The sequence below is a fragment of the Oncorhynchus tshawytscha genome, linkage group LG26 (assembly GCF_018296145.1).
Source record: "Oncorhynchus tshawytscha isolate Ot180627B linkage group LG26, Otsh_v2.0, whole genome shotgun sequence".
NCBI lineage: Eukaryota > Metazoa > Chordata > Actinopteri > Salmoniformes > Salmonidae > Oncorhynchus > Oncorhynchus tshawytscha.
Genome location: NC_056454.1, coordinates 21,403,944 through 21,424,502, shown reverse-complemented (window position 1 = coordinate 21,424,502; position 20,559 = coordinate 21,403,944). Strand labels below are relative to the sequence as shown.

Genomic DNA, 20,559 nt, shown 5'->3' with positions numbered 1-20,559 from the left:
AAACCCTGGTTTGATCCCCAGCTGTATCACAACCGGCCATGAGGGTTTGGTTGGGGTAGGCTGTCATTGTAAAATAAGAATCTGTTCTTTATTGACTTGCCTTGTTAAATAAATGGCACTGACCGCCACTGATATCTAACCCTGGACCAGTAGTTTGGGGCAACTTCTACCACCTCCTTTAGAAAATGATGACATTGTTGTTAACTTCTTGTCCTTTCCTTACAGTAATACAAGGTGAACAGCAATGGGTCTTTTTGTAGTTCTTTATTTGGATTTCAAATACAGACTTTTCATCGGTGCCCTTGGAAAATGACTTATATAGACAGTGCTGTGTCGGCTCTCACGTTTATAAGCACTTAGAGTCAGTGTTACCAGGCATTTCCACCAGCCTTAAATGTATACTTGCTATTTATTGGGCATGATAAATTGAGCTTATCAAACTGTCAATATTTACACTTCTGTTATTAACATTTAGTATTTTTCTTTAGTTGTAGCTTATGTTTTATTCCCATCTGAATAACATTACAAACTTTGCACCAGTGTAAAAGCCCGGTAAACCTGTTCCATTGTGTTAGTTTACATTTACTTTGGAGCTCATTTACTTAGAAACTTGTTCTCCTTCATACACACCACAAAATAGCCTTTCAAAACATAAAGTGATAGTCCACCCAAATTACAGAATTACATATGTTTCCATAGACTGCAGTAATTGTGTAATTTGGGTGGACTTTCCTTTCTAAATACATAAACTCTGAATATGTGAATCTTAACAGCATATAATAGATTAGGACAGCAGATATTCTTGCGCAATACCTCAAACTGATATTGGATATCAAGCCAGGGTTCACAGAAAGCAATATTTGCTGTTGCACACCAACAAATCTAAGACCAATGACACAAAAACCTATGTTTGTCAAATGTCTATTTTAGAACTCAAATAGCATATTGGGTTAGTAGCCTGATAGTATATTGTGCTATATATATATTTCCAGTTGTGCTCTGACGGGTTGTTGTTGGGACTCATTGCTACAGTTCCTGGCTGATTCTTTCAAATGTATTATTTTAAAACATTCCTCCTGGTTGTTTCATTGCTATCCAATCAGATTCGTCGGCCACTCGCTGCTTGCCAATCAGATGTCTTTTCCACACTCGGGGCACAGGATGTCGTCGCGCTCGGTGAGGAAACCCCGGCCCACCAGGGAGACGGAGCACTTCCTACAGTTGAAGCAGTCATGGTGCCACTGACGCTCTTCAAAGGAGATGTACTTACTGCCACCCAGACCTGAGAGAGACAGGGAGAGATCAAAACATACTGTTATCCAAAGGTGAGAGAGGTCTCGACATCCTAAATCATAAATGCATCCTTCATTGAAGTTGTCAGAGATCAGAGTGGAGGAAACAGTAGGACAGATATACCTTACTTTCTCTTATCAAATTACATAGATCTGTGATTGGGGAGGGAGGAAAGGAGACCGTAAGGATTCAAACAAGGCACAGTGTGTGGCGTGATGTGAGTGAGTGAATAAGTGACTGAATCATTAGAAGTTAGAACTGATGGAAGTGAGCATCTAATTGACTGACTGACACTCTGTTAGATACACACAGGGTGCGTTCTGGTACACACAATCTCATCGCAGGTCTGCACAGATGGTTGGATTGTGTTATCATGTTAGTGTAGTTCCAGATACACTAAGCACTATTCCACATGTTGTAAACATGCCCGACAGGATGCTCTCAATTGTGCATCTGTAAAAGTTTGTGGTTTCTGCAGCCTCTGTTGCACCTTTTTCACCACACTGCCTGTGTGGGTGGACCATCTCAGTTTGTCAGTGATGTGTACGCCAAGGAACTTCAAGATTTCCACCTTCTCCACTGCGGGCCCGTCGATGTGGATAGTGGGGTGCTCCCTCTGCTGTTTCCTGAAGACCACAATCATCTACTTTGTTTTGTGAGAGGTTATTTGCCTGGCATCACACTCCCAAGAGCCCTCACCTCCTCCCTGTAGGCTGTCTCATCATTGTTGGTAATCAAGCCTACTAGGGAAAGGTGGATACATAGTCAGTTGTACAACTGAATGCATTCAACTGAAATGTGTCTTCCGCATTTAACCCAACCCCTCTGAATCAGAGAGGTGTGGGGGGCTGCCTTAAATTGACATCCACATATTCGGCACCCAGGGATCAGTGGGTTAACTGCCTTGCTCAGGGGCAGAATGACAGATTTTTACCTTGTCAGCTCGGGGATTCAATCCTGTAACCTTTCAGTTACCGGCCCAATGCTCTAACTACTAGGCTACCTGCTGTCTGTTGTGTAATCCGCAAACTTGATGATTGAGTTGGAGGCATGCGTAGTTATGGGTGAACAGGGAGTACGCACCCCTGTGGGGTTGAGCACGCACCCTTTTGGGGGCCCAGTGTTGAGGATCAGCGAAGTAGGGGTGTTGTTTCCGAACTTCACCACCTGGGGACGGCCCGTCAGGAAGTCCAGGACCCAGTTGCACAGAACGGGGTTGAGACCCAGGGCCTCAAGTTTAGTGGTGAGCTTGGATGGTACTATTGTGTTTACTGCTGAGCTATAGTCAATGAACAGCATTCTTACATAGGTATTCCTCTTGTTCAGATGGGATAGGGCTTTTATAAAACCATTTATCCTTCTAGTTATCAATAGCTAAAGAAACAAAGATTAGAACCATCTGAACAAATTGTTCAATAGACATTAAACATTAATAAAAAATTATTTCATTGTGTTTATTTTATATTTATATGCAATGTCAATTGCATTGTCTGTGGATCTATTAAGTAGAGGTCGACCGATTAATCGGAATGGCTGATTAATTAGGGCCGATTTCAAGTTTTCATAACAATCGGTAATCTGCATTTTTGGACACCGATTGTGGACGTTTTTTTATTTGAATTTTTGTACCTTTATTTTACTAGGCAAGTCAGTTAAGAACACATTCTTATTTTCAATGACGGCCTAGGAACAGTGGGTTAACTGCCTGTTCAGGGGCAGAACTACAGATTTTTACCTTGTCAGCTCGGGGATTCGATCTTGCTCTGTATGGATAATGATGCTTCGAGGGTGGCTGTTTTAGATGTGTTCCTGGTTCGAGCCCAGGTAGGGGGGAGGAGAGGGACAGAAGCTATACTGTTACACTGGCAATACTAAAATGCCTATAAGAACATCCAATAGTCAAAGGTATATGAAATACAAATAGTATAGAGATGAATAGTCCTATAATTCCTATAATAACTACAACCTAAAACTTCTTACCTGGGAATATTGACGACTCATGTTAAAAGGAACCACCAGCTTTCACATGTTCTCATGTTCTGAGCAAGGAACTTAAACGTTAGCTTTTTTACATGGCACATATTGCACTTTTTCTTTCTTCTCCAACACTTTGTTTTTGCATTATTTAAACCAAATTGAACATGTTTCATTATTTATTTGAGTCCAAATTGATTTTATTGATGTATTACATTAAGTTAAAATAAAAGTGTTCATTCAGTATTGTTGTAATTGTCATTATTACAAATAAATAAAATTGTCCGGTTAATCGGTATCGGCTTTTTTTGGTCCTCCAATAATCGTTATCGGTGTTGAAAAATCATTATCGGTCAACCTCTACTATTAAGGCGGTAAGCAAATTGAAGTGGGTCTATATTAGAGCTGCCCAACCCTCTTCCTGATCTACCGTCCTGTGGGTTTTCAGTCCAACCCTAATTTAACACACCTGATTCTACTAATTAGCTGCTCAACAAGACCTTAACTGGCTGAATCAGATAGGCTAAATTAGGGTTGGACTGAAAACCTACAGGACAGTAGATCTCCAGGAAGGGGGTTGGGCAGCCCTGGTCTAGGGTGTCAGGTAAGGTAGAGTTGATATAATCCTTGACCAGTCTCTCAAAGCGCTTCATGATAGCAGAACTGAGTGCTCTGGGACGATAGTCATTTAGTTCAGTTACTTTTGCTTTCTTGGGTGCAGGAACAATGGTGGCCATCCGGAAGCATGTGGGGTCAGCAGACTGGGATAGGTAGAGATTGAATATGTCTGTAAACACACCAACCAGCTGGTCTGCGCATGCTCTGAGGATGCAGCTAGGGATGCCGTCTGGGCTGGCAGCCTTGCAAGGGTTAACACGCTTAAATGTCTTACTCACGTTGGCTACGGAGAAGGAGAGCCCGCAGTCCTTGGTAGCGGGCCGCATTGTTGGCACTGTGTTATCCTCAAAGCGGGCGAAGCAGGTGTTTAGCTTGTCCGGAAGCAAGACGTCGGTGTCTGCAACGTGGCTGGTTTTCCTTTTGTAGTCCGTGATTATCTGTAGACCCTGCCACATACGTCTTGTTTCTGAGCCGTGGAATTGCGACTCCACTTTGTCTCTATACTGACGTTTTGCCTGTTTTGATTGCTTGTGGAGGGAATAACTACACCATTTGTATTCTGCCATAAATCCCAGTCACCTTGCCATGGTTAAATGCGATGGTTTCCACTTTCAGTTTTGCACAAATGCTGCCATCTATCCATTGTTTCTGGTTAGGGTAGGTTTTAATAGTCACAGTGGGTACATCTCCTATACACTTCCTGATAAACTTAGTCACCGTATCAGTATATTTGTCAATGTTATTCTCTGAGGCTACATGCAACATATCCCAGTTTACGTGAACAAAACAATCTTGAAGTGTGGATTCCGATTGGTCAGACCAGCGTTGAATAGTCCTTAGCACGGGTACTTCTTGTTTGAGTTTCTGCCTATAGGAAGGGAGGAGCAAAGTGGAGTCGTGATCAGATTTGTCAAAGGGAGGGCGGGGGAGGGCCTTGTAGGCATCCGGAAGTTGGAGTAGCAGTGGTCGTGTTTTAGCAGGGGTCGAGTACCTCAGGCATTGTGTTGGTCAAACTTCGGTAGCGTTTTCCTCAAATTTGCTTTGTTAAAATCCACAGCTACAATAAATGCAGCCTCGGGATATGTGGTTTCCAGTTTGCATAAAATCCAGTGAAGTTCTTTGAGAGCTGTTGGCTTGAGGTGGAATATACACAGCTGTGACTATAACCAAAGATAATTATTTTGGCAGGTAATACGGTCGGCATTTGATTGTGAGGTATTTTAGTTTGGGTGATCAAAAGGACTTGAGTTCCTGTATGTTATCCCAATCACATCATGAGTAGTTAATCATGAAACATACAACCCCGCCCTTCTTCTTCCCTGAGAGATTTATTCCTGTCTGTGCGATGATCTGAGAACCCAACTGGCTGTACGGACTCAGGCAGTATATCCAGAGAGAGACATGTTTCTGTGAAACAGAGTATGTTACAATCCCTGACGTCTCTCTGGAAGGAAATCCTCGCTCTCAGCTCATCAACTTTATTATCCAGAGACTGAACATTAGCGAGTAATATATCCGGAAGCGGTAGGTGGTGTGTGCTCCTCCTGAGTCGGACTGGAGGTCCACTCCGAGTACCTCTTCTTCACTGGCGATGTTTTGGGTCAGCCACTGGAATCAGTTCAATTTGCCTGGGTGGTACGAACCAAGGTTACGATTCTGGAAAGTCGTATTCCTGATTGTAATGCTGGTAATGCTTGTGAGTTACCGTCACTCTGATATCCAAAAGTTCTTCCCGGCTGTAAGTAATAACACAAAAAATGTTCTGGCCTAATAATGTAAGAAATAAAAAACTAAATACTGCAAAGTTGACTAGGGGCTAGTTGCTCAGCGGCCCTCACTATCGGCGCCATTTTCTGGCCTCTGATAATCTGTGCATGACCTGAGCAGAAAACGTGTATCTGTAACACACCCACATAGATAGATAATTTACCGCTGATTGGGGTGGTGCAGGAGGCACACTTCTTAGCGTACAGGTTGCAGAAACAGTTGAGGCAGTATGCAAAGTCATCACGGGAGGTGAACCGCTGGCCTGACAGCTGCTGCTTGCAGCCGGTGCACAGGAAGCAGTCCTTATGCCAGGGCTGGTCGCGATAGGTCACCCCACCAGTAGTGATTGGCTATTTAATGGGGAGAGAAAGGGTTAGGCATACAGGCACACATTTGACCATGCACACACATACGTGTGCACACAAGTACGCACAAACACACCAAGTACTGCCATCCAGATACCAGATCTTCGTGGTTACAGCAATCCATTTAGTAAATTGCCACTTGTATAGATACTGATAGCATTTATATACATATCAAGTGCTACTCGATGTTCCTATAGTCTTGTCTGCCAGACACAGCAGGACTTTCAGCTGATATCCAACATTTTCTATGTTGTATACATCAATTTAGAGGTCAGAAAAACTTTAGAAAAAACACTACAGTATTTACACTGTCATGACCTTTGACCTACTTTCTTGCAATGCACACACTGCATGGCAAACTGTTTCTCGTAGCAGGGCACACAGAAGTTTTGGTTCTCCTTGGGGATGAAGCTCTTGGTGCCGATGGGCTGCTGGCAACGCTGGCAGGTGAAGCAAGTCTCATGCCAGCTGTTACCCTTATGCTCCATCTTCCTGGAGCCTGCATGAAGGAGATGAAGCAAGAGAGGGGAGGGATGGACAGAGTGAGGGAAGGAAAGAGGGAGGGAGCAGAGGGAGGGTGAGTGAATAAGAGAGGGATGGAGAGACAGAGGTAGATTAATAAGGGGAAATTAGGAAAGGAGAAAGGATGGAGAGTGAGAAAACGGTCACACACTCTACTCAGTCCTTGGGTTACACACACATTCCCTCACTCTCTAAATACTGCGTGGTGGTCTTTGTGTTGAAACAGAGTGGGGACAGAGAGGAGGTCTGGAAGTCATTTCGATCTACGTTCAGTGTTCTGGCTGCACTCCAGACCTCAGAATATAGTTACACTGACTGTCGGGGGAAAGCATTTTTTTTGTTATTTTATTTAATTTCATCTTTATTTAACTAGGCAAGGGCTTATGTGAATGAGGACATTCAAGTACATGTAGATTAGTTAGAATCATCCAAAAACGTTTGAGTTTAGTCCTGGCTAGTCGCATACTACGACAGTGATTAATGTGTGTGCGTGTAATAACGATAAAAATTATATTACTAATATGGACCCTGGTTCAAACAAATCAACACATTTCATGGCTGCTCTGATAAAGATGATTTCATTTTGAATATCCATTTATGGAGCATTATAACGTTAAATGGATTATTATGTCATAAGGGGCTGTGAGTGTTGGTATTTTGACAGATCCAAATGGTGTCTGCAACCATTGAAGGTTTGTGTCATCTGTGATAGTGCAAGAGTAGACTGTGTACACGCCTGTTTGTGTGTGCCTGCCCACATGTATGCATCCGATTTTGTGTGGGTCTAGTATAGAAATGATGGATCTAGGTGAAGGTTCTCACCAGGCATGATGGTCTTCTTGCACTCGTGGCACTTGGAGGAGTACTCATTGGAGTAGCACTCAGTGCAGAGTAGCTGGTCATCCTTGGTGGAGAAGGGCTTGTCCACCAGAGAGCGTTTACACTGGAAGCACTGGAAACACTCCTCGTGCCAGTGGCGGTCCTTATAGGACAGGTCCTACGGAGACAACAGAGGGACAATCCAAATCTGAACATCAGACGGCACGCTTTGACAATGTTCTTGGATGGGGGCTAAAAAATGAGACAGTGTTAGTGGTTTGTGCGTGTGTGTATTATACCCTGGTATTGCAGCCGATGGGTTTCTTGCAGTCCTCACAGGTATTGGAGTACAGGCTCTCATAGCATTTGACACAGTATGGGTTCTCCTCTCTCAGGACGTACTTCTTACCAAACAGGGATTCCTTACAGTAGTGGCAATCATAGCGCTCCGTCATCTTGGCACCGGGAATCCCACCCCGCTAACCTGAGGAGAGGGGAGGGGGAGAGTTTGGGAATGACAATTGTCTTACTGTATAAAAAGGGTTTCTTCAAGTTATGGTCAAGAACCCGGATGCATGACCTGCATACATACCGTACATTTGTAAGTAGCCTAGGTTTCTAAGAGTTCAGCTAGGTAAACAGAATCCACCTTGGAGGAACCAAGTCTGTCTGTTTGCCTTGTCTGTGTGCCAGTGTTTATACAGAGATATCCGCTCCCTGACACTGAGTAGTAGCAGAGAGCATACATCATAATCAGTCTGTTATAGGTAATGAGAACTGGATCTAAATTGACTTGCCTGTTACTGCAATGAATGGAATATCCACAAGTGCATTTCACATTTAAGCAGAGTGGAGGGAACACAAGCACAACAACAAGTACAATGGAGATCTCTGATAAGACATTAAGGACATCTCAATAGCCACCTGACTGTCATCTTTTGAGACAGTGTTATATTGCCGACAGTTGTAGTATCAAGTTATACTTTTGTGTACAGTATGACTCTCTCTAGGGTTTAGTCTCTGTGTGTCTATCAGCATCCAGTCTTGTCTGTTGGCGTGACAGCCACCTGGTTACAGATGAGAGGGATATTAATAGCTCTATCAGGCATGCTTAGAGAGGGACAGGGGACTTTCGCTCCTGCGCATACCAACACTCACTATATCACCCTGCAGTTAGCAATCCATAACCACACCTCCAGCTGTCAGTATCACGCACCAGACCTCTACACAGCTCAGCATCCCGCAGTGTGTGTGTGTGTGTGTATGACGGCACACCAGAATAATGGCTACTCACGCTCTGCAGCTGTTAGCAGTTTAGCCCCTGATAAGATTCCTGGTTATGCCTCTCGCTTTGCTGACCAGTGGTTTGTGTCCGGCTGCCTCTCGTGGAAGTCCCCAGTGTCCCAAACACACGACACTGCACACCCCTCTCCTCTACACTTCTCACCTCTTTCTCCTCTCATTCTTTCCCTCTCTCTTACTCTCTGAGTTCCGACCCACTCCCCTCTGCCCACTGATTCCACAGTCATCATTTGACCATATAAGGAGGCAAAAGAAAAGCTGGAAAACTAGAGAATGTCCCCCCTCACTCTCTTAAATTCCTTCTCTCTTCCCATCTTATTCTCTTTAGCTTTTTCAACAACAAAACTCCTTCATCCAGCTGCCCTCATCTCTCTCTCTCCCCCTCGCTCCCTGCCCCACCCCCCACTCTGTCTTTCTCTCCATTTGCTTTCCATTGCTTTTCAAACCCAATGGGTTGTTTTTACATTTCCTCATTCGGTCCCCCTTTCTCTGGACTAAACCCCCTGTAGTATCGTGGTATGTTCCTGATATCATTGCATTATGTATGGTCTTTGTGCATAAGGACCTCAGATATACCACCGCTTACTCAAGAGTAGGGGGGACAAGAGTGCTTAGTAAAAGGGCTAGAGAAAGGTCTTGGTGTACTGTCGAAAAAGGAATTCTCTGTTCTCTGTCTTTCAGTTGAAAGAGGAATGAATATATTTACTATCCTATCTACCAGTAATATTTACTCTCCCTCTCTAACCCCTCTTCACAATGTCTCTCCATCGCTCTAACTTACCTAGCTTAAATCAGGATGCATCTTGTTCCCAAAATGTTAAAAATTAACTCTACCCTAATCAAATTTTCAGCTATTTTATGTGTTCTCTTTGATGTCATCCGTCCCAGCAACACTAACGGCAAGCGAAATAAAGGCCGACTAATACATCTGGAGACTCAAAGGCACCAAGGGGCACCTATCAAGTCTTTTGATAATATTGCTTCCCAGCTAACAGTTCTAGGGAGAGAGAACTATTTGTAATGTGACCCATAATATTCCTCAGATGTTTGTGTCCAGTTTTGGCGTTAGTTAGGATAACATTCCCTAAATGTAAAACAGAACTTACCCAGAACATGGTTGTCATGTTCTCAGAATATCCAATATTTAATGTTCTAGACATGTTTCATTGGAACATTCATCTAAAATTGGACACACACACAGACAGTGCTTTTAACATGGTGTTTTCAGCTTACAATATTACACACTTTTACATAAATGATTACACTGTGCGTGTTCATTTATACAGTAATTTTGATTCAGCGTGTAAAACGCCAAGACATTTTTTACTCAAATACTTCTAGTAAGTTGAACTCAGAGTAAATGAAAAGTCATTATTACTTAACTGTATGTGGTACTGACTCCAAACTAAATGAGAAGTCACATCAACTCACTTTAAGTTATGATCAATTATATTTTTACCCAGCATGCTCTACTGCAGGTTAAGTTTTTGGAATTGTTTTTAATATCCATTTTTGCATGTACATTAAGCACTCTTACACAAAGATAAATAACACATTTTTCTAAACAAATCCAATCATTTAGTTAGATATTTTTGCACCCATTACTGAAATGGTTGTTCCAGTTTAGATGTCTTAGCTAGTCTCCTCACACTGTTCTTAAACCTGGCAGTAATTCTGAACGCAGGTTCGGGAGAATAAACAGTGCAAATGTTGGATATCCTAACTCTGGCTAGATTATATCAGGAATTACACATCTGTTTGCAAGACAGCATAATGGGACCTGCAGGTAGGATTGTTAAAATGTTTGGCCATTTTCCAGGTTTTCCAAAAACCCAAGTTGGATTTTATTTGACCGAAGTTACTGGAATATTGCAACCCTACTTGCAGGCCTAATGTGGCTTGTGAACCAAGTCCTTATGAGATATCTAATGTATTGTCATAGAGTAATTATAATGATAATATTCCCCTAGGAACTCACTTGGTGAAAATGAATGAATTCAGACAACCATGTCTCTGTCACTAACAAATAGTCATGAGTGGTAACTCTACAATTCACTCAAATGCAAGGCACACTGGGAAATTATATTGGAGACATCAAACTGATATAATTCAAATCTGGACCCTCTACATGGTCACAGTGACTCTCAGTTTGAGCAATGACTACAAAAATCAACAAAGTAACTGTACTCAGATATTAAGTGCAATGGATTTCCTCAAGTTGAGTAATGAGAGCACATTGGGGTTTACAGTGTAGGATTTGAACTCAACCTCTAGGTTAAATACATTCTGATCTTCCTGCTACTCCACCATGTCTGTGTCATTTATCCGTTAATCAGACCATGGTCTCAATTTCTCTCCTCGGACTGTACATTTGACAGTCGGATGATTTCTCAGGGGCTGTACTACCGAAGTTCACAATTGTTGTGCTTGCCAGTTAGCTAGCAGTTCTCAGATGTTGGTAGACAATGCCTAGCTGTTTCTTAATGCCGATAAAACTGATGGCCATAATTGATTTAATATAACAAATAAAACAATTTATGGTAACCTTGTAAACAATTTAGACCTGGCCTTGATTAGCTGAAATGTGTGTTGCCATGTACTTCAGCAATTGAAGGGCTTTCTTTATAATGTTGGTGGGGCATTTAACCCATTTAATGTTACTCCTTAACCACTAGGATCAATAAAGGTTTTTCTTGAGTGTACTTTTAATAACAGAGCTGAGAACATGGCACCCACATTCTGTGTATGTTTGGTGGGACCGAAGAAACGAATTAGGACAGACTAAGCTAGGTTCAGGACTGTTTCTGCTCCCATGGTGCATCAGTCAGAATGCAAGGAGGAGATGGTACAATTATCACATTTATTTCACACATTGCAAAGACAAAGATGGGGGGGAGATGCTTCCAGATTCTGTTGTCTTATAAGGCTGGTAGGTAGGGTTAGGAAGGATGTGTTAGGAGGTGTGGCTTGTAAGGTCTTGAGATCGATTGGATAACAAGGATGTGGTGTTCTGGAATGGAGATACAAAAGGGAAACATTAGGAACACAACATCAAAAGGTGCATGAATCATAAAGTAGCACCAATTGAATATGAGCTTAACATGAACTATAAACTGAGGAGACTGACAATCATAAACAAAGAAGCCATAGCATTTAGCACCATTAGCAAACCGAAGGCATGTATATACAAAGGATATAACCAGTGCTTGATTTGTGCAGGAGCTCACCGGAGCTAAGTACCAGCACTGTTCCTCTTATAGAATATTAGCTCAAAAGGTATTGTGGAGCTCCTGCACCTAAATATAAACTATACCGGCAAAATGAGTACAGGAACCTATTTCAGTCCAAGTCAAGCATGGGATATAACAAAAAGGTAACAAATATATAATTTAGGACTTACATTCGCCAAACAGTATAATAACAAAGGGCACTTACTTCATATCACACCCAATGGCAGGAAGAAGGCATCAAACACAAACTAAACTGGTAGGTAGGAAGGAGCATGCAGCTTATAGAGCCCATAAGGGGAGGTCACCTTGTCCTAGAGAGACATACACAGTATTAATCGGAATGGCCAATTAATTAGGGCCGATTTCAAGTTTTCATAACAATTGGAAATCGGTATTTTTGGACACTTTTGGATAAATAGCGTGCCGAATTTCAACTTCCTGCTACTCATGCCAGGAATATAGGATATGCATATTATTCATAGATTTGGATAGAAAACACTCTGAAGTTTCTAAAACTGTTTGAATCATGTCTGTGAATATAACAGAACTTATGTAGCAGGCAAAACCCCGAGGACTAACTGTTCAGATTTTTTTCCCCCTCTCTGTTCCCTCTTGTCTTTGCCATGGGATATTTCATAGGAACCTATTTTCAGTTTCTACCGCTTCCACTGGATGTCGCCAGTCTTTGGAATTTGGTTGAGGTTATTCCTTTGTGCAATGAAGAAGTAGGCCAACTCAGAACTGGGGACACTTTTGTGAGTTGCGCAAGACGTGAAAAGCAGCGCTGGTTTGTTATCTTTCCTGTATTGAATACAGATTGCCCGTCTACAATTTGATCGATTATTAACGTTTAAAAATACCTAACGTTGTATTACAAAAGTAGTTTGAAATATTTTGTAGTGACGTTGCGTTTTTGAAAGACGTTTTTTTTCTGGATCAAACGCGCTTTATAAATGGACATTTTGGATATATATGGACAGAATTAATCGAACAAAAGGACCAATTGTGATGTTTATGGGACATATTGGAGTGCCAACAAAAGAAGCTCGTCAAAGATTATGAGGAAAAGATTATGATTATTAGAAAGCAAATTACGGACTCCTCTTTAAACCTGCGTATTCCTCCAAACCTCAGTTGTCAACACCATAGTACCTTCCAAGCTCGTCATCAAGCTCGAGACCCTGGGTCTCGACCCCGCCCTGTGCAACTGGGTTCTGGACTTCCTGACGGGCCGCCCCCAGGTGGTGAGGGTAGGCAACAACATCTCCTCCCCGCTGATCCTCAACACTGGGGCCCCACAAGGGTGCGTTCTGAGCCCTCTCCTGTACTCCCTGTTCACCCACGACTGCGTGGCCATGCACGCCTCCAACTCAATCATCAAGTTTGCGGACGACACAACAGTGGTAGGCTTGATTACCAACAACGACGAGACGGCCTACAGGGAGGAGATGAGGGCCCTCGGAGTGTGGTGTCAGGAAAATAACCTCACACTCAACGTCAACAAAACTAAGGAGATGATTGTGGACTTCAGGAAACAGCATAGGGAACACCCCCATCCACATCGATGGAACAGTAGTGGAGAGGGTAGCAAGTTTTAAGTTCCTCGGCATACACATCACAGACAAACTGAATTGGTCCACTCACACAGACAGCATCGTGAGGAAGGCGCAGCAGTGCCTCTTCAACCTCAGGAGGCTGAAGAAATTCGGCTTGTCACCAAAAGCACTCACAAACTTCTACAGATGCACAATCGAGAGCATCCTGGCGGGCTGTATCACCGCCTGGTATGGCAACTGCACCGCCCTCAACCGTAAGGCTCTCCAGAGGGTAGTGAGGTCTGCACAACGCATCACCGGGGGCAAACTACCTGCCCTCCAGGACACCTACACCACCCGATGCTACAGGAAGGCCATAAAGATCATCAAGGACATCAACCACCCGAGCCACTGCCTGTTCACCCCGCTGTCATCCAGAAGGCGAGGTCAGTACAGGTGCATCAAAGCTGGGACTGAGAGACTGAAAAACAGCTTCTATCTCAAGGCCATCAGACTGTTAAACAGCCACCACTAACATTGAGTGGCTACTGCCAACACACTGACAATGACACTGACTCTACTCCAGCCACTTTAATAATGGGAATTGATGGGAAATGATGTAAATATATCACTAGCCACTTTAAACAATGCTACCTTATATAATGTTACTTACCCTACATTATTCATCTCATATGCATACGTAGATACTGTACTCTATATCATCGACTGCATCCTTATGTAATACATGTATCACTAGCCACTTTAACTATGCCACTTGGTTTACATACTCATCTCATATGTATATACTGTACTGATATCATCTACTGTATCTTGCCTATGCTGCTCTGTACCATCACTCATTCATATATCCTTATGTACATATTCTTTATCCCCTTACACTGTGTATAAGACAGTAGTTTTTTGGGAATTGTTAGTTAGATTACTTGTTCGTTATTACTGCATTGTCGGAACTAGAAGCACAAGCATTTCGCTACACTCGCATTAACATCTGCTAACCATGTGTATGTGACAAATAAAATTTGATTTGATTTGATTTTTGTCCTGAGTCTGCACAACTCTGCCAGGACCTAGGATCAAGAGAGACGCTCAAGTGTTTTAGTACTATATCTCTTGACACAATGATGAAAATAATCATGGCCTCTAAACCTTCAAGCTGCATACTGGACCCTATTCCAACTAAACTACTGAAAGAGCTGCTTCCTGTGCTTGGCCCTCCTATGTTGAACATAATAAACGGCTCTCTATCCACTGGATGTGTACCAAACTCACTAAAAGTGGCAGTAATAAAGCCTCTCTTGAAAAAGCCAAACCTTGACCCAGAAAATATAAAAAACTATCGGCCTATATCGAATCTTCCATTCCTCTCAAAAATTTTAGAGAAGGCTGTTGCTCAGCAACTCACTGCCTTCCTGAAGACAAACAATGTATACGAAATGCTTCAGTCTGGTTTTAGACCCCATCATAGCACTGAGACGGCACTTGTGAAGGTGGTAAATGACATTTTAATGGCATCGGACCGAGGCTCTGCATCTGTCCTCGTGCTCCTAGACCTTAGTGCTGCTTTTGATACCATCGATCACCACATTCTTTTGGAGAGATTGGAAACCCAAATTGGTCTCCGGAAATGTTCTGGCCTGGTTTAGATCTTATCTGTCAAAGATTTTTGTCTTTGTGAATGGTTTGTCCTCTGACAAATCAACTGTAAATTTCGGTGTTCCTCAAGGTTCCGTTTTAGGACCACTATTGTTTTCACTATATATTTTGTCTCAAATAAAACTGTGAAGGACCTCGGTGTTACTCTGGACCCTGATCTCTTTTGAAGAACATATCAAGACCATTTCGAGGACAGCTTTTTTCCATCTACGTAACATTGCAAAAATCAGAAACTTTCTGTCCAAAAATGATGCAGAAAAATTAATCCATGCTTTTGTCACTTCTAGGTTAGACTACTGCAATGCTCTATTTTCCGGCTACCCGGATAAAGCACTAAATAAACTTCAGTTAGTGCTAAATATGGCTGCTAGAATCCTGACTAGAACCAAAAGAAATTTGATCATATTACTCCAGTGCTAGCCTCTCTACACTGGCTTCCTGTCAAAGCAAGGGCTGATTTCAAGGTTTTACTGCTAACCTACAAAGCATTACATGGGCTTGCTCCTACCTATCTCTCTGATTTGGTCCTGCCGTACATACCTACACGTACGCTACGGTCACAAGACGCAGGCCTGCTAATTGTCCCTAGAATTTCTAAGCAAACAGCTGGAGGCAGGGCTTTCTCCTATAGAGCTCCATTTTTATGGAACGGTCTGCCTACCCATGTCAGAGACGCAAACTCGGTCTCAACCTTTAAGTCTTTACTGAAGACTCATCTCTTCAGTGGGTCATATGATTGAGTGTAGTCTGGCCCAGGAGTGGGAAGGTGAACGGAAAGGCTCTGGAGCAACGAACCGCCCTTGCTGTCTCTGCCTGGCCGGTTCCCCTCTTTCCACTGGGATTCTCTGCCTCTAACCCTATTACAGGGGCTGAGTCACTGGCTTACTGGGGCTCTCTCATGCCGTCCCTGGAGGGGGTGCGTCACCTGAGTGGGTTGATTCACTGTTGTGGTCATCCTGTCTGGGTTGGCGCCCCCTTGGGTTGTGCCGTGGCGGAGATCTTTGTGGGCTATACTCAGCCTTGTCTCAGGATGGTAAGTTGGTGGTTGAAGATATCCCTCTAGTGGTGTGGGGGCTGTGCTTTGGCAAAGTGGGTGGGGTTATATCCTTCCTGTTTGGCCCTGTCCGGGGTGTCCTCGGATGGGGCCACAGTGTCTCCTGACCCCTCCTGTCTCAGCCTCCAGTATTTATGCTGCAGTAGTTTATGTGTCGGGGGCTGGGGTCAGTTTGTTATATCTGGAGTACTTCTCCTGTCCTATTCGGTGTCCTGTGTGAATCTAAGTGTGCGTTCTCTAATTCTCTCCTTCTCTCTTTCTTTCTCTCTCTCGGAGGACCTGAGCCCTAGGACCATGCCCCAGGACTACCTGACATGATGACTCCTTGCTGTCCCCAGTCCACCTGGCCATGCTGCTGCTCCAGTTTCAACTTCCACCTGACTGTGCTGCTGCTCCAGTTTCAACTGTTCTGCCTTATTATTATTCGACCATGATGGTCATTTATGAACATTTGAACATCTTGGCCATGTTCTGTTATAATCTCCACCCGGCACAGCCAGAAGAGGACTGGCCACCCCACATAGCCTGGTTCCTCTCTAGGTTTCTTCCTAGGTTTTGGCCTTTCTAGGGAGTTTTTCCTAGCCACCGTGCTTCTACACCTGCATTGCTTGCTGTTTGGGGTTTTAGGCTGGGTTTCTGTACAGCACTTTGAGATATCAGCTGATGTACGAAGGGCTATATAAATAAATTTGATTTGATTTTGATTTGATTTGAAAGGTAATGCATGTTTTATATTTTATTTCAGCGTTTTGTGTAGCGCCTGCAGGGTTGTAAATATGCTAGCTCCTTTGTTCACTGCTAGTGTAGACCGTGCAGGCTATCAGATAATAGCTTCTTATGCTTTCGCCGAAAAGCATTTTTAAAATCTGACATGTTGGCTGGATTCACGAGTGTTTAATTGAGCTTTAATTGAGTATCTTTACATGTGGGATTTAATGAAAGTTTGAATTTTATAGCATTTTATTTGAATCTGGTGCTCTGCATTTCCCCTGGCAATTGGCCAGTTGAGACATTTGTGTCCCGCCTATCCTTACTGCCTTGTTCAGGGCAGAACAACAGATTTTTACCTTGTCAGCTCCGGGATTCAATCTTGTAACCTTCCGGTTAACTAGTCCAACGCTCTAACCACCTGCCTCTCATTGCACTCCACAAGGAGCCTACCTGTTACGCGAATACAGTAAGAAGCCAAGGTAAGTTGCTAGCTAGCATTAAACTTATCTTATAAAAAACAATCAAACAATCAATCATAATCTCTAGTTATAACTACACATGGTTGATGATATTACTAATTTATCTAGCGTGTCCTGCATTGCATATAATCGAAGCGGTGCACATTCGCGGAAAAAGGACTGTCGTTGCTCCAACGTGTACCTAACCGTACTTCAATGTTACCCAGAAATGGCTACATTGGACCTTTAACCTGTTGTTAGATTGACTTGAGATAAATTATATTTCTTTACTTAGCAAGAAAAAGATCCTACACCCCTCCCCTCTTCCTCAATTTGACAAGAACCACTGGAGTACCCACATCTGACCCCGCCCCCCCAAGGGAATAGAGACATTTAAATTGTCATATTATGTCTATATACAGTGTTGTAATGATGTACAAATAGTTAAAGTACAAGGAAAAGAAATAAGCATAAATATGGGTTGTATTTACAATGGTGTTTGTTCTTTACTGGTTACCCTTTTCTTGTGACAACAGGTCACAAATCTTCCTGCTGTGATGGCGCACTGTGGTATTTCACCCAATAGACATGGGAGTTTATCAAAATTGGATTTGTTTTCAAATTCTTTGTGGGTCTGTGTAATCTGAGGGAAATATGCGTCTCTAATATGGTCATGCATTTGGCAGGTTAGGAAGTGCAGCTCAGTTTCCACCTCATTTTGTGGGCAGTGTGCAAATACTGTAGCCCGTCTTCTCTTGAGAGCCAGGTCTGCCTACAGCGGCCTCTCTCAATAGCAAGGCTATGCTCACTGAGTCTGTACGTAGTCAAAGATTTCCTTAATGTTGAGTCAGTAACAGTGGACAGGTATTCTCTCTCTGTCAGTGCTGACAGGGGATCTATCGCACTAGGCTTGAGCCACAATGACGGAAGTGGCCCACAGTGACACGCATCTCTAATGATAGCCAGTGCCCTCCCAGCAAACTGGAATGCTTTCAAGAGCCACGACAGAGAGGTTTAGACAGGTTCAAAATAGCTCAATGTCAAACTACTACAGACATGCACAGTCCGTCACACATACACATATAGTCTTCTAGATAAGTCGAGTGGCAGGGTTTGCACCTTTGGGACTATTTCATTGGCTCCATCACACCATGTCTGCACTTAATACCTCCTAGCCTAAAGGGGTGGAACTTTGTTTCCCTAAATGTACCCCCCCTTTCCCACACCACTCCCCACCTCTTCCCTAACAATAGGGTGTAGATACTTGGCACAAAGGCATAGAGAATATAACCTATCTGCCCTGTCCATCAGCACTTTATCCAGACACACTGAAAACACCCCCACTTGTCCTCCAGCATTAGATACAATGATGTATATAAACCCTGATTTGCAGATGATATGTATTTGCCAATGAGAGGCTTTGAAGCCACCGGTTGGTCATATTTAAGGAGCAGTTATCCATAGGAATCAATGGAATTCTACAGTAAGGACAAAATTAAATGTCTAAGTATTTTTCTGTTGTAGTGGAGATAGTAACATTAGTACTTATACTTTAAGGGAATATATATATATATATATATATATCTATATAGATCATATAATTTAAAGTGTGCATTAAGCTGTCTGTAATAGAATAAATGTGGAAAAATAAATGTAAATAAATGCATTTCTATAGCTTCCAAAATATTTTTTTACAACAGTGAGGTAGTACCAAGATGGGGGCACGGTGGCTTCAACACAGGGCCCCTGTCAGTCATCTAGTGTATATATAAATCATCGATTAGATATCACAACATAGCATAGACAGCCTTCCCCCAGCATACAAACTGTCTATGTTTAAAGTTCAACACACACACACACACAGATCTTGGATCTGCACTGTGACAATGTTAACCTGCTGAAAGGATCACCTTGAGCATTTAAAACAAAGTCCACTAAAACCCTAATCATTTTCTCTGAGGCACAGTGAATGTAGGGCAATAGAGTCAGGCTTTCTGAGGGCCCGAGAACAATTATTGGATCTCCTTTGATCATGTCATCTGTATCATGAAAAAATTAATGTTCCCTACCGAAGCTCAAAGTGACAATTGGGTCTTAAAAATAGTAAATAAAGACAGCTAAGTCAACTACTGATGACATACAATGGATTTACCTTTATCGATCAAGCCACCTTTGAGTTAGTCAGTGGAGAAATTAGGTCACATGTCACGCTTAAATGCCAAAATTCTGTCATTCTGTGCAAGGTGATAAAAGTCTGAAGAGTCATAAACAGAGAGAGAGATGTGGAGTTTTAGGAGGAGGGTGAGTGATATTGTTTGGGCTGAGTGGAGGGGGATAGTTTCCAGTGGTAGAGAAGAAGAGGTAATGGGATGGACGGAGACGGGCTTAGTTGAACAGTGGAAAGAAAGAGAACATTATTAAGTAGAGGTAAGAGCGCAGGTGCAGAGAGAGAATGGACGTGGAAGAGGATGCCAGAGAGGGAGTGCTAGAGAAGTGGAAGAGGAGTGAAAAGGGATGGATGGATGAGTGGACAGTGCTGAGTCTTACCTTTCTGTCTGTGGAGGGTGTGTGCCTTTGAGGAGTCTGCTCAGACTGAGACGGGCGACGGAGTGCGAGCTGTAGTCACTCCTGATTGGATTACCCCACCAATAGACGACTAATTGGGGAGTGGGTGAGGAGAGGGGTAGGAGGGGACAGGGGTCTCTTTTCTTTTTCAATGGGCTATAAATACACACACACACTCACTTTCTCACTAATGCAGTCACTCAGCCACACCAACAGCCCTGTGGCCTTGTAAGGCAATGCATTGATGTTCACTAACCACACACACACACACACACACACACACACACACACACACACACACACACACACACACACACACACACACACACACACACACACACACACACGGATGAGATCAACTGCTCAGGATATTCAGTGTCTATTGCAGGGCTCTCCAACCCTGTTCCTAGAGAACTACCCTCCTGTAGGGTTTCTCTCCAACCCCAGCTGTAACTAACCTGATTCAGCTTATCAACTAGCTAATTATTAGAATCAGGTGTGATAGATTAGGGTTGGGAGAAAAAACCTACAGGATGGTAGCTCTCCAGGAACCGGGTTGGAGAGCCCTGGTCTATAGTTTATCACCCCTGTGGTGCTGAAATGTATCACATTCACCTCTCTCCCTCTATCCCTGTACGCCCCTCTCTCTCCCTCTATCCCTGCAGTAACCCT

At 43.1% G+C, this 20,559-nt stretch overlaps 1 protein-coding gene across 2 annotated transcripts; it reads right to left on the bottom strand.

The window, feature by feature from the left end:
- Positions 1-249: 249 nt before the first annotated feature.
- On the bottom strand, positions 250-20,021 carry LOC112225356 (four and a half LIM domains protein 2). 2 transcript variants are annotated; one of them, XM_024389266.2, is made up of 6 exons: positions 19,870-20,021; positions 7,658-7,842; positions 7,362-7,536; positions 6,347-6,516; positions 5,816-6,002; positions 250-1,282 (listed from the first exon to the last, which is right to left on the bottom strand). In XM_024389266.2, exons 2-6 carry the CDS (start codon positions 7,811-7,813, stop codon positions 1,131-1,133), a joined length of 840 nt encoding a protein of 279 aa, XP_024245034.1. In that variant the 5' UTR covers positions 7,814-7,842; positions 19,870-20,021; the 3' UTR covers positions 250-1,130. The 2 variants fall into 2 exon arrangements, with proteins under 2 accessions (XP_024245034.1, XP_024245035.1); XM_024389267.2 differs by lacking the exon at positions 19,870-20,021 and adding an exon at positions 8,653-8,910.
- Positions 20,022-20,559: the final 538 nt, after the last annotated feature.

Bases quoted from the DNA above. Each gene is read 5' to 3' on its own strand.
- LOC112225356 (XM_024389266.2), bottom strand. From the start codon at position 7,813: ATGACGGAGCGCTATGATTGCCACTACTGTAAGGAATCCCTGTTTGGT. The intron at 6,517-7,361 runs GTGAGAACCTTC...TCCTTCATGCAG, and splicing joins CAAGAAGACCATCATGCCTG to GCTCCAGGAAGATGGAGCAT. The intron at 1,283-5,815 runs GTAAATTATCTA...TGTCTCTCTCAG, and splicing joins CTGCACCACCCCAATCAGCG to GTCTGGGTGGCAGTAAGTAC.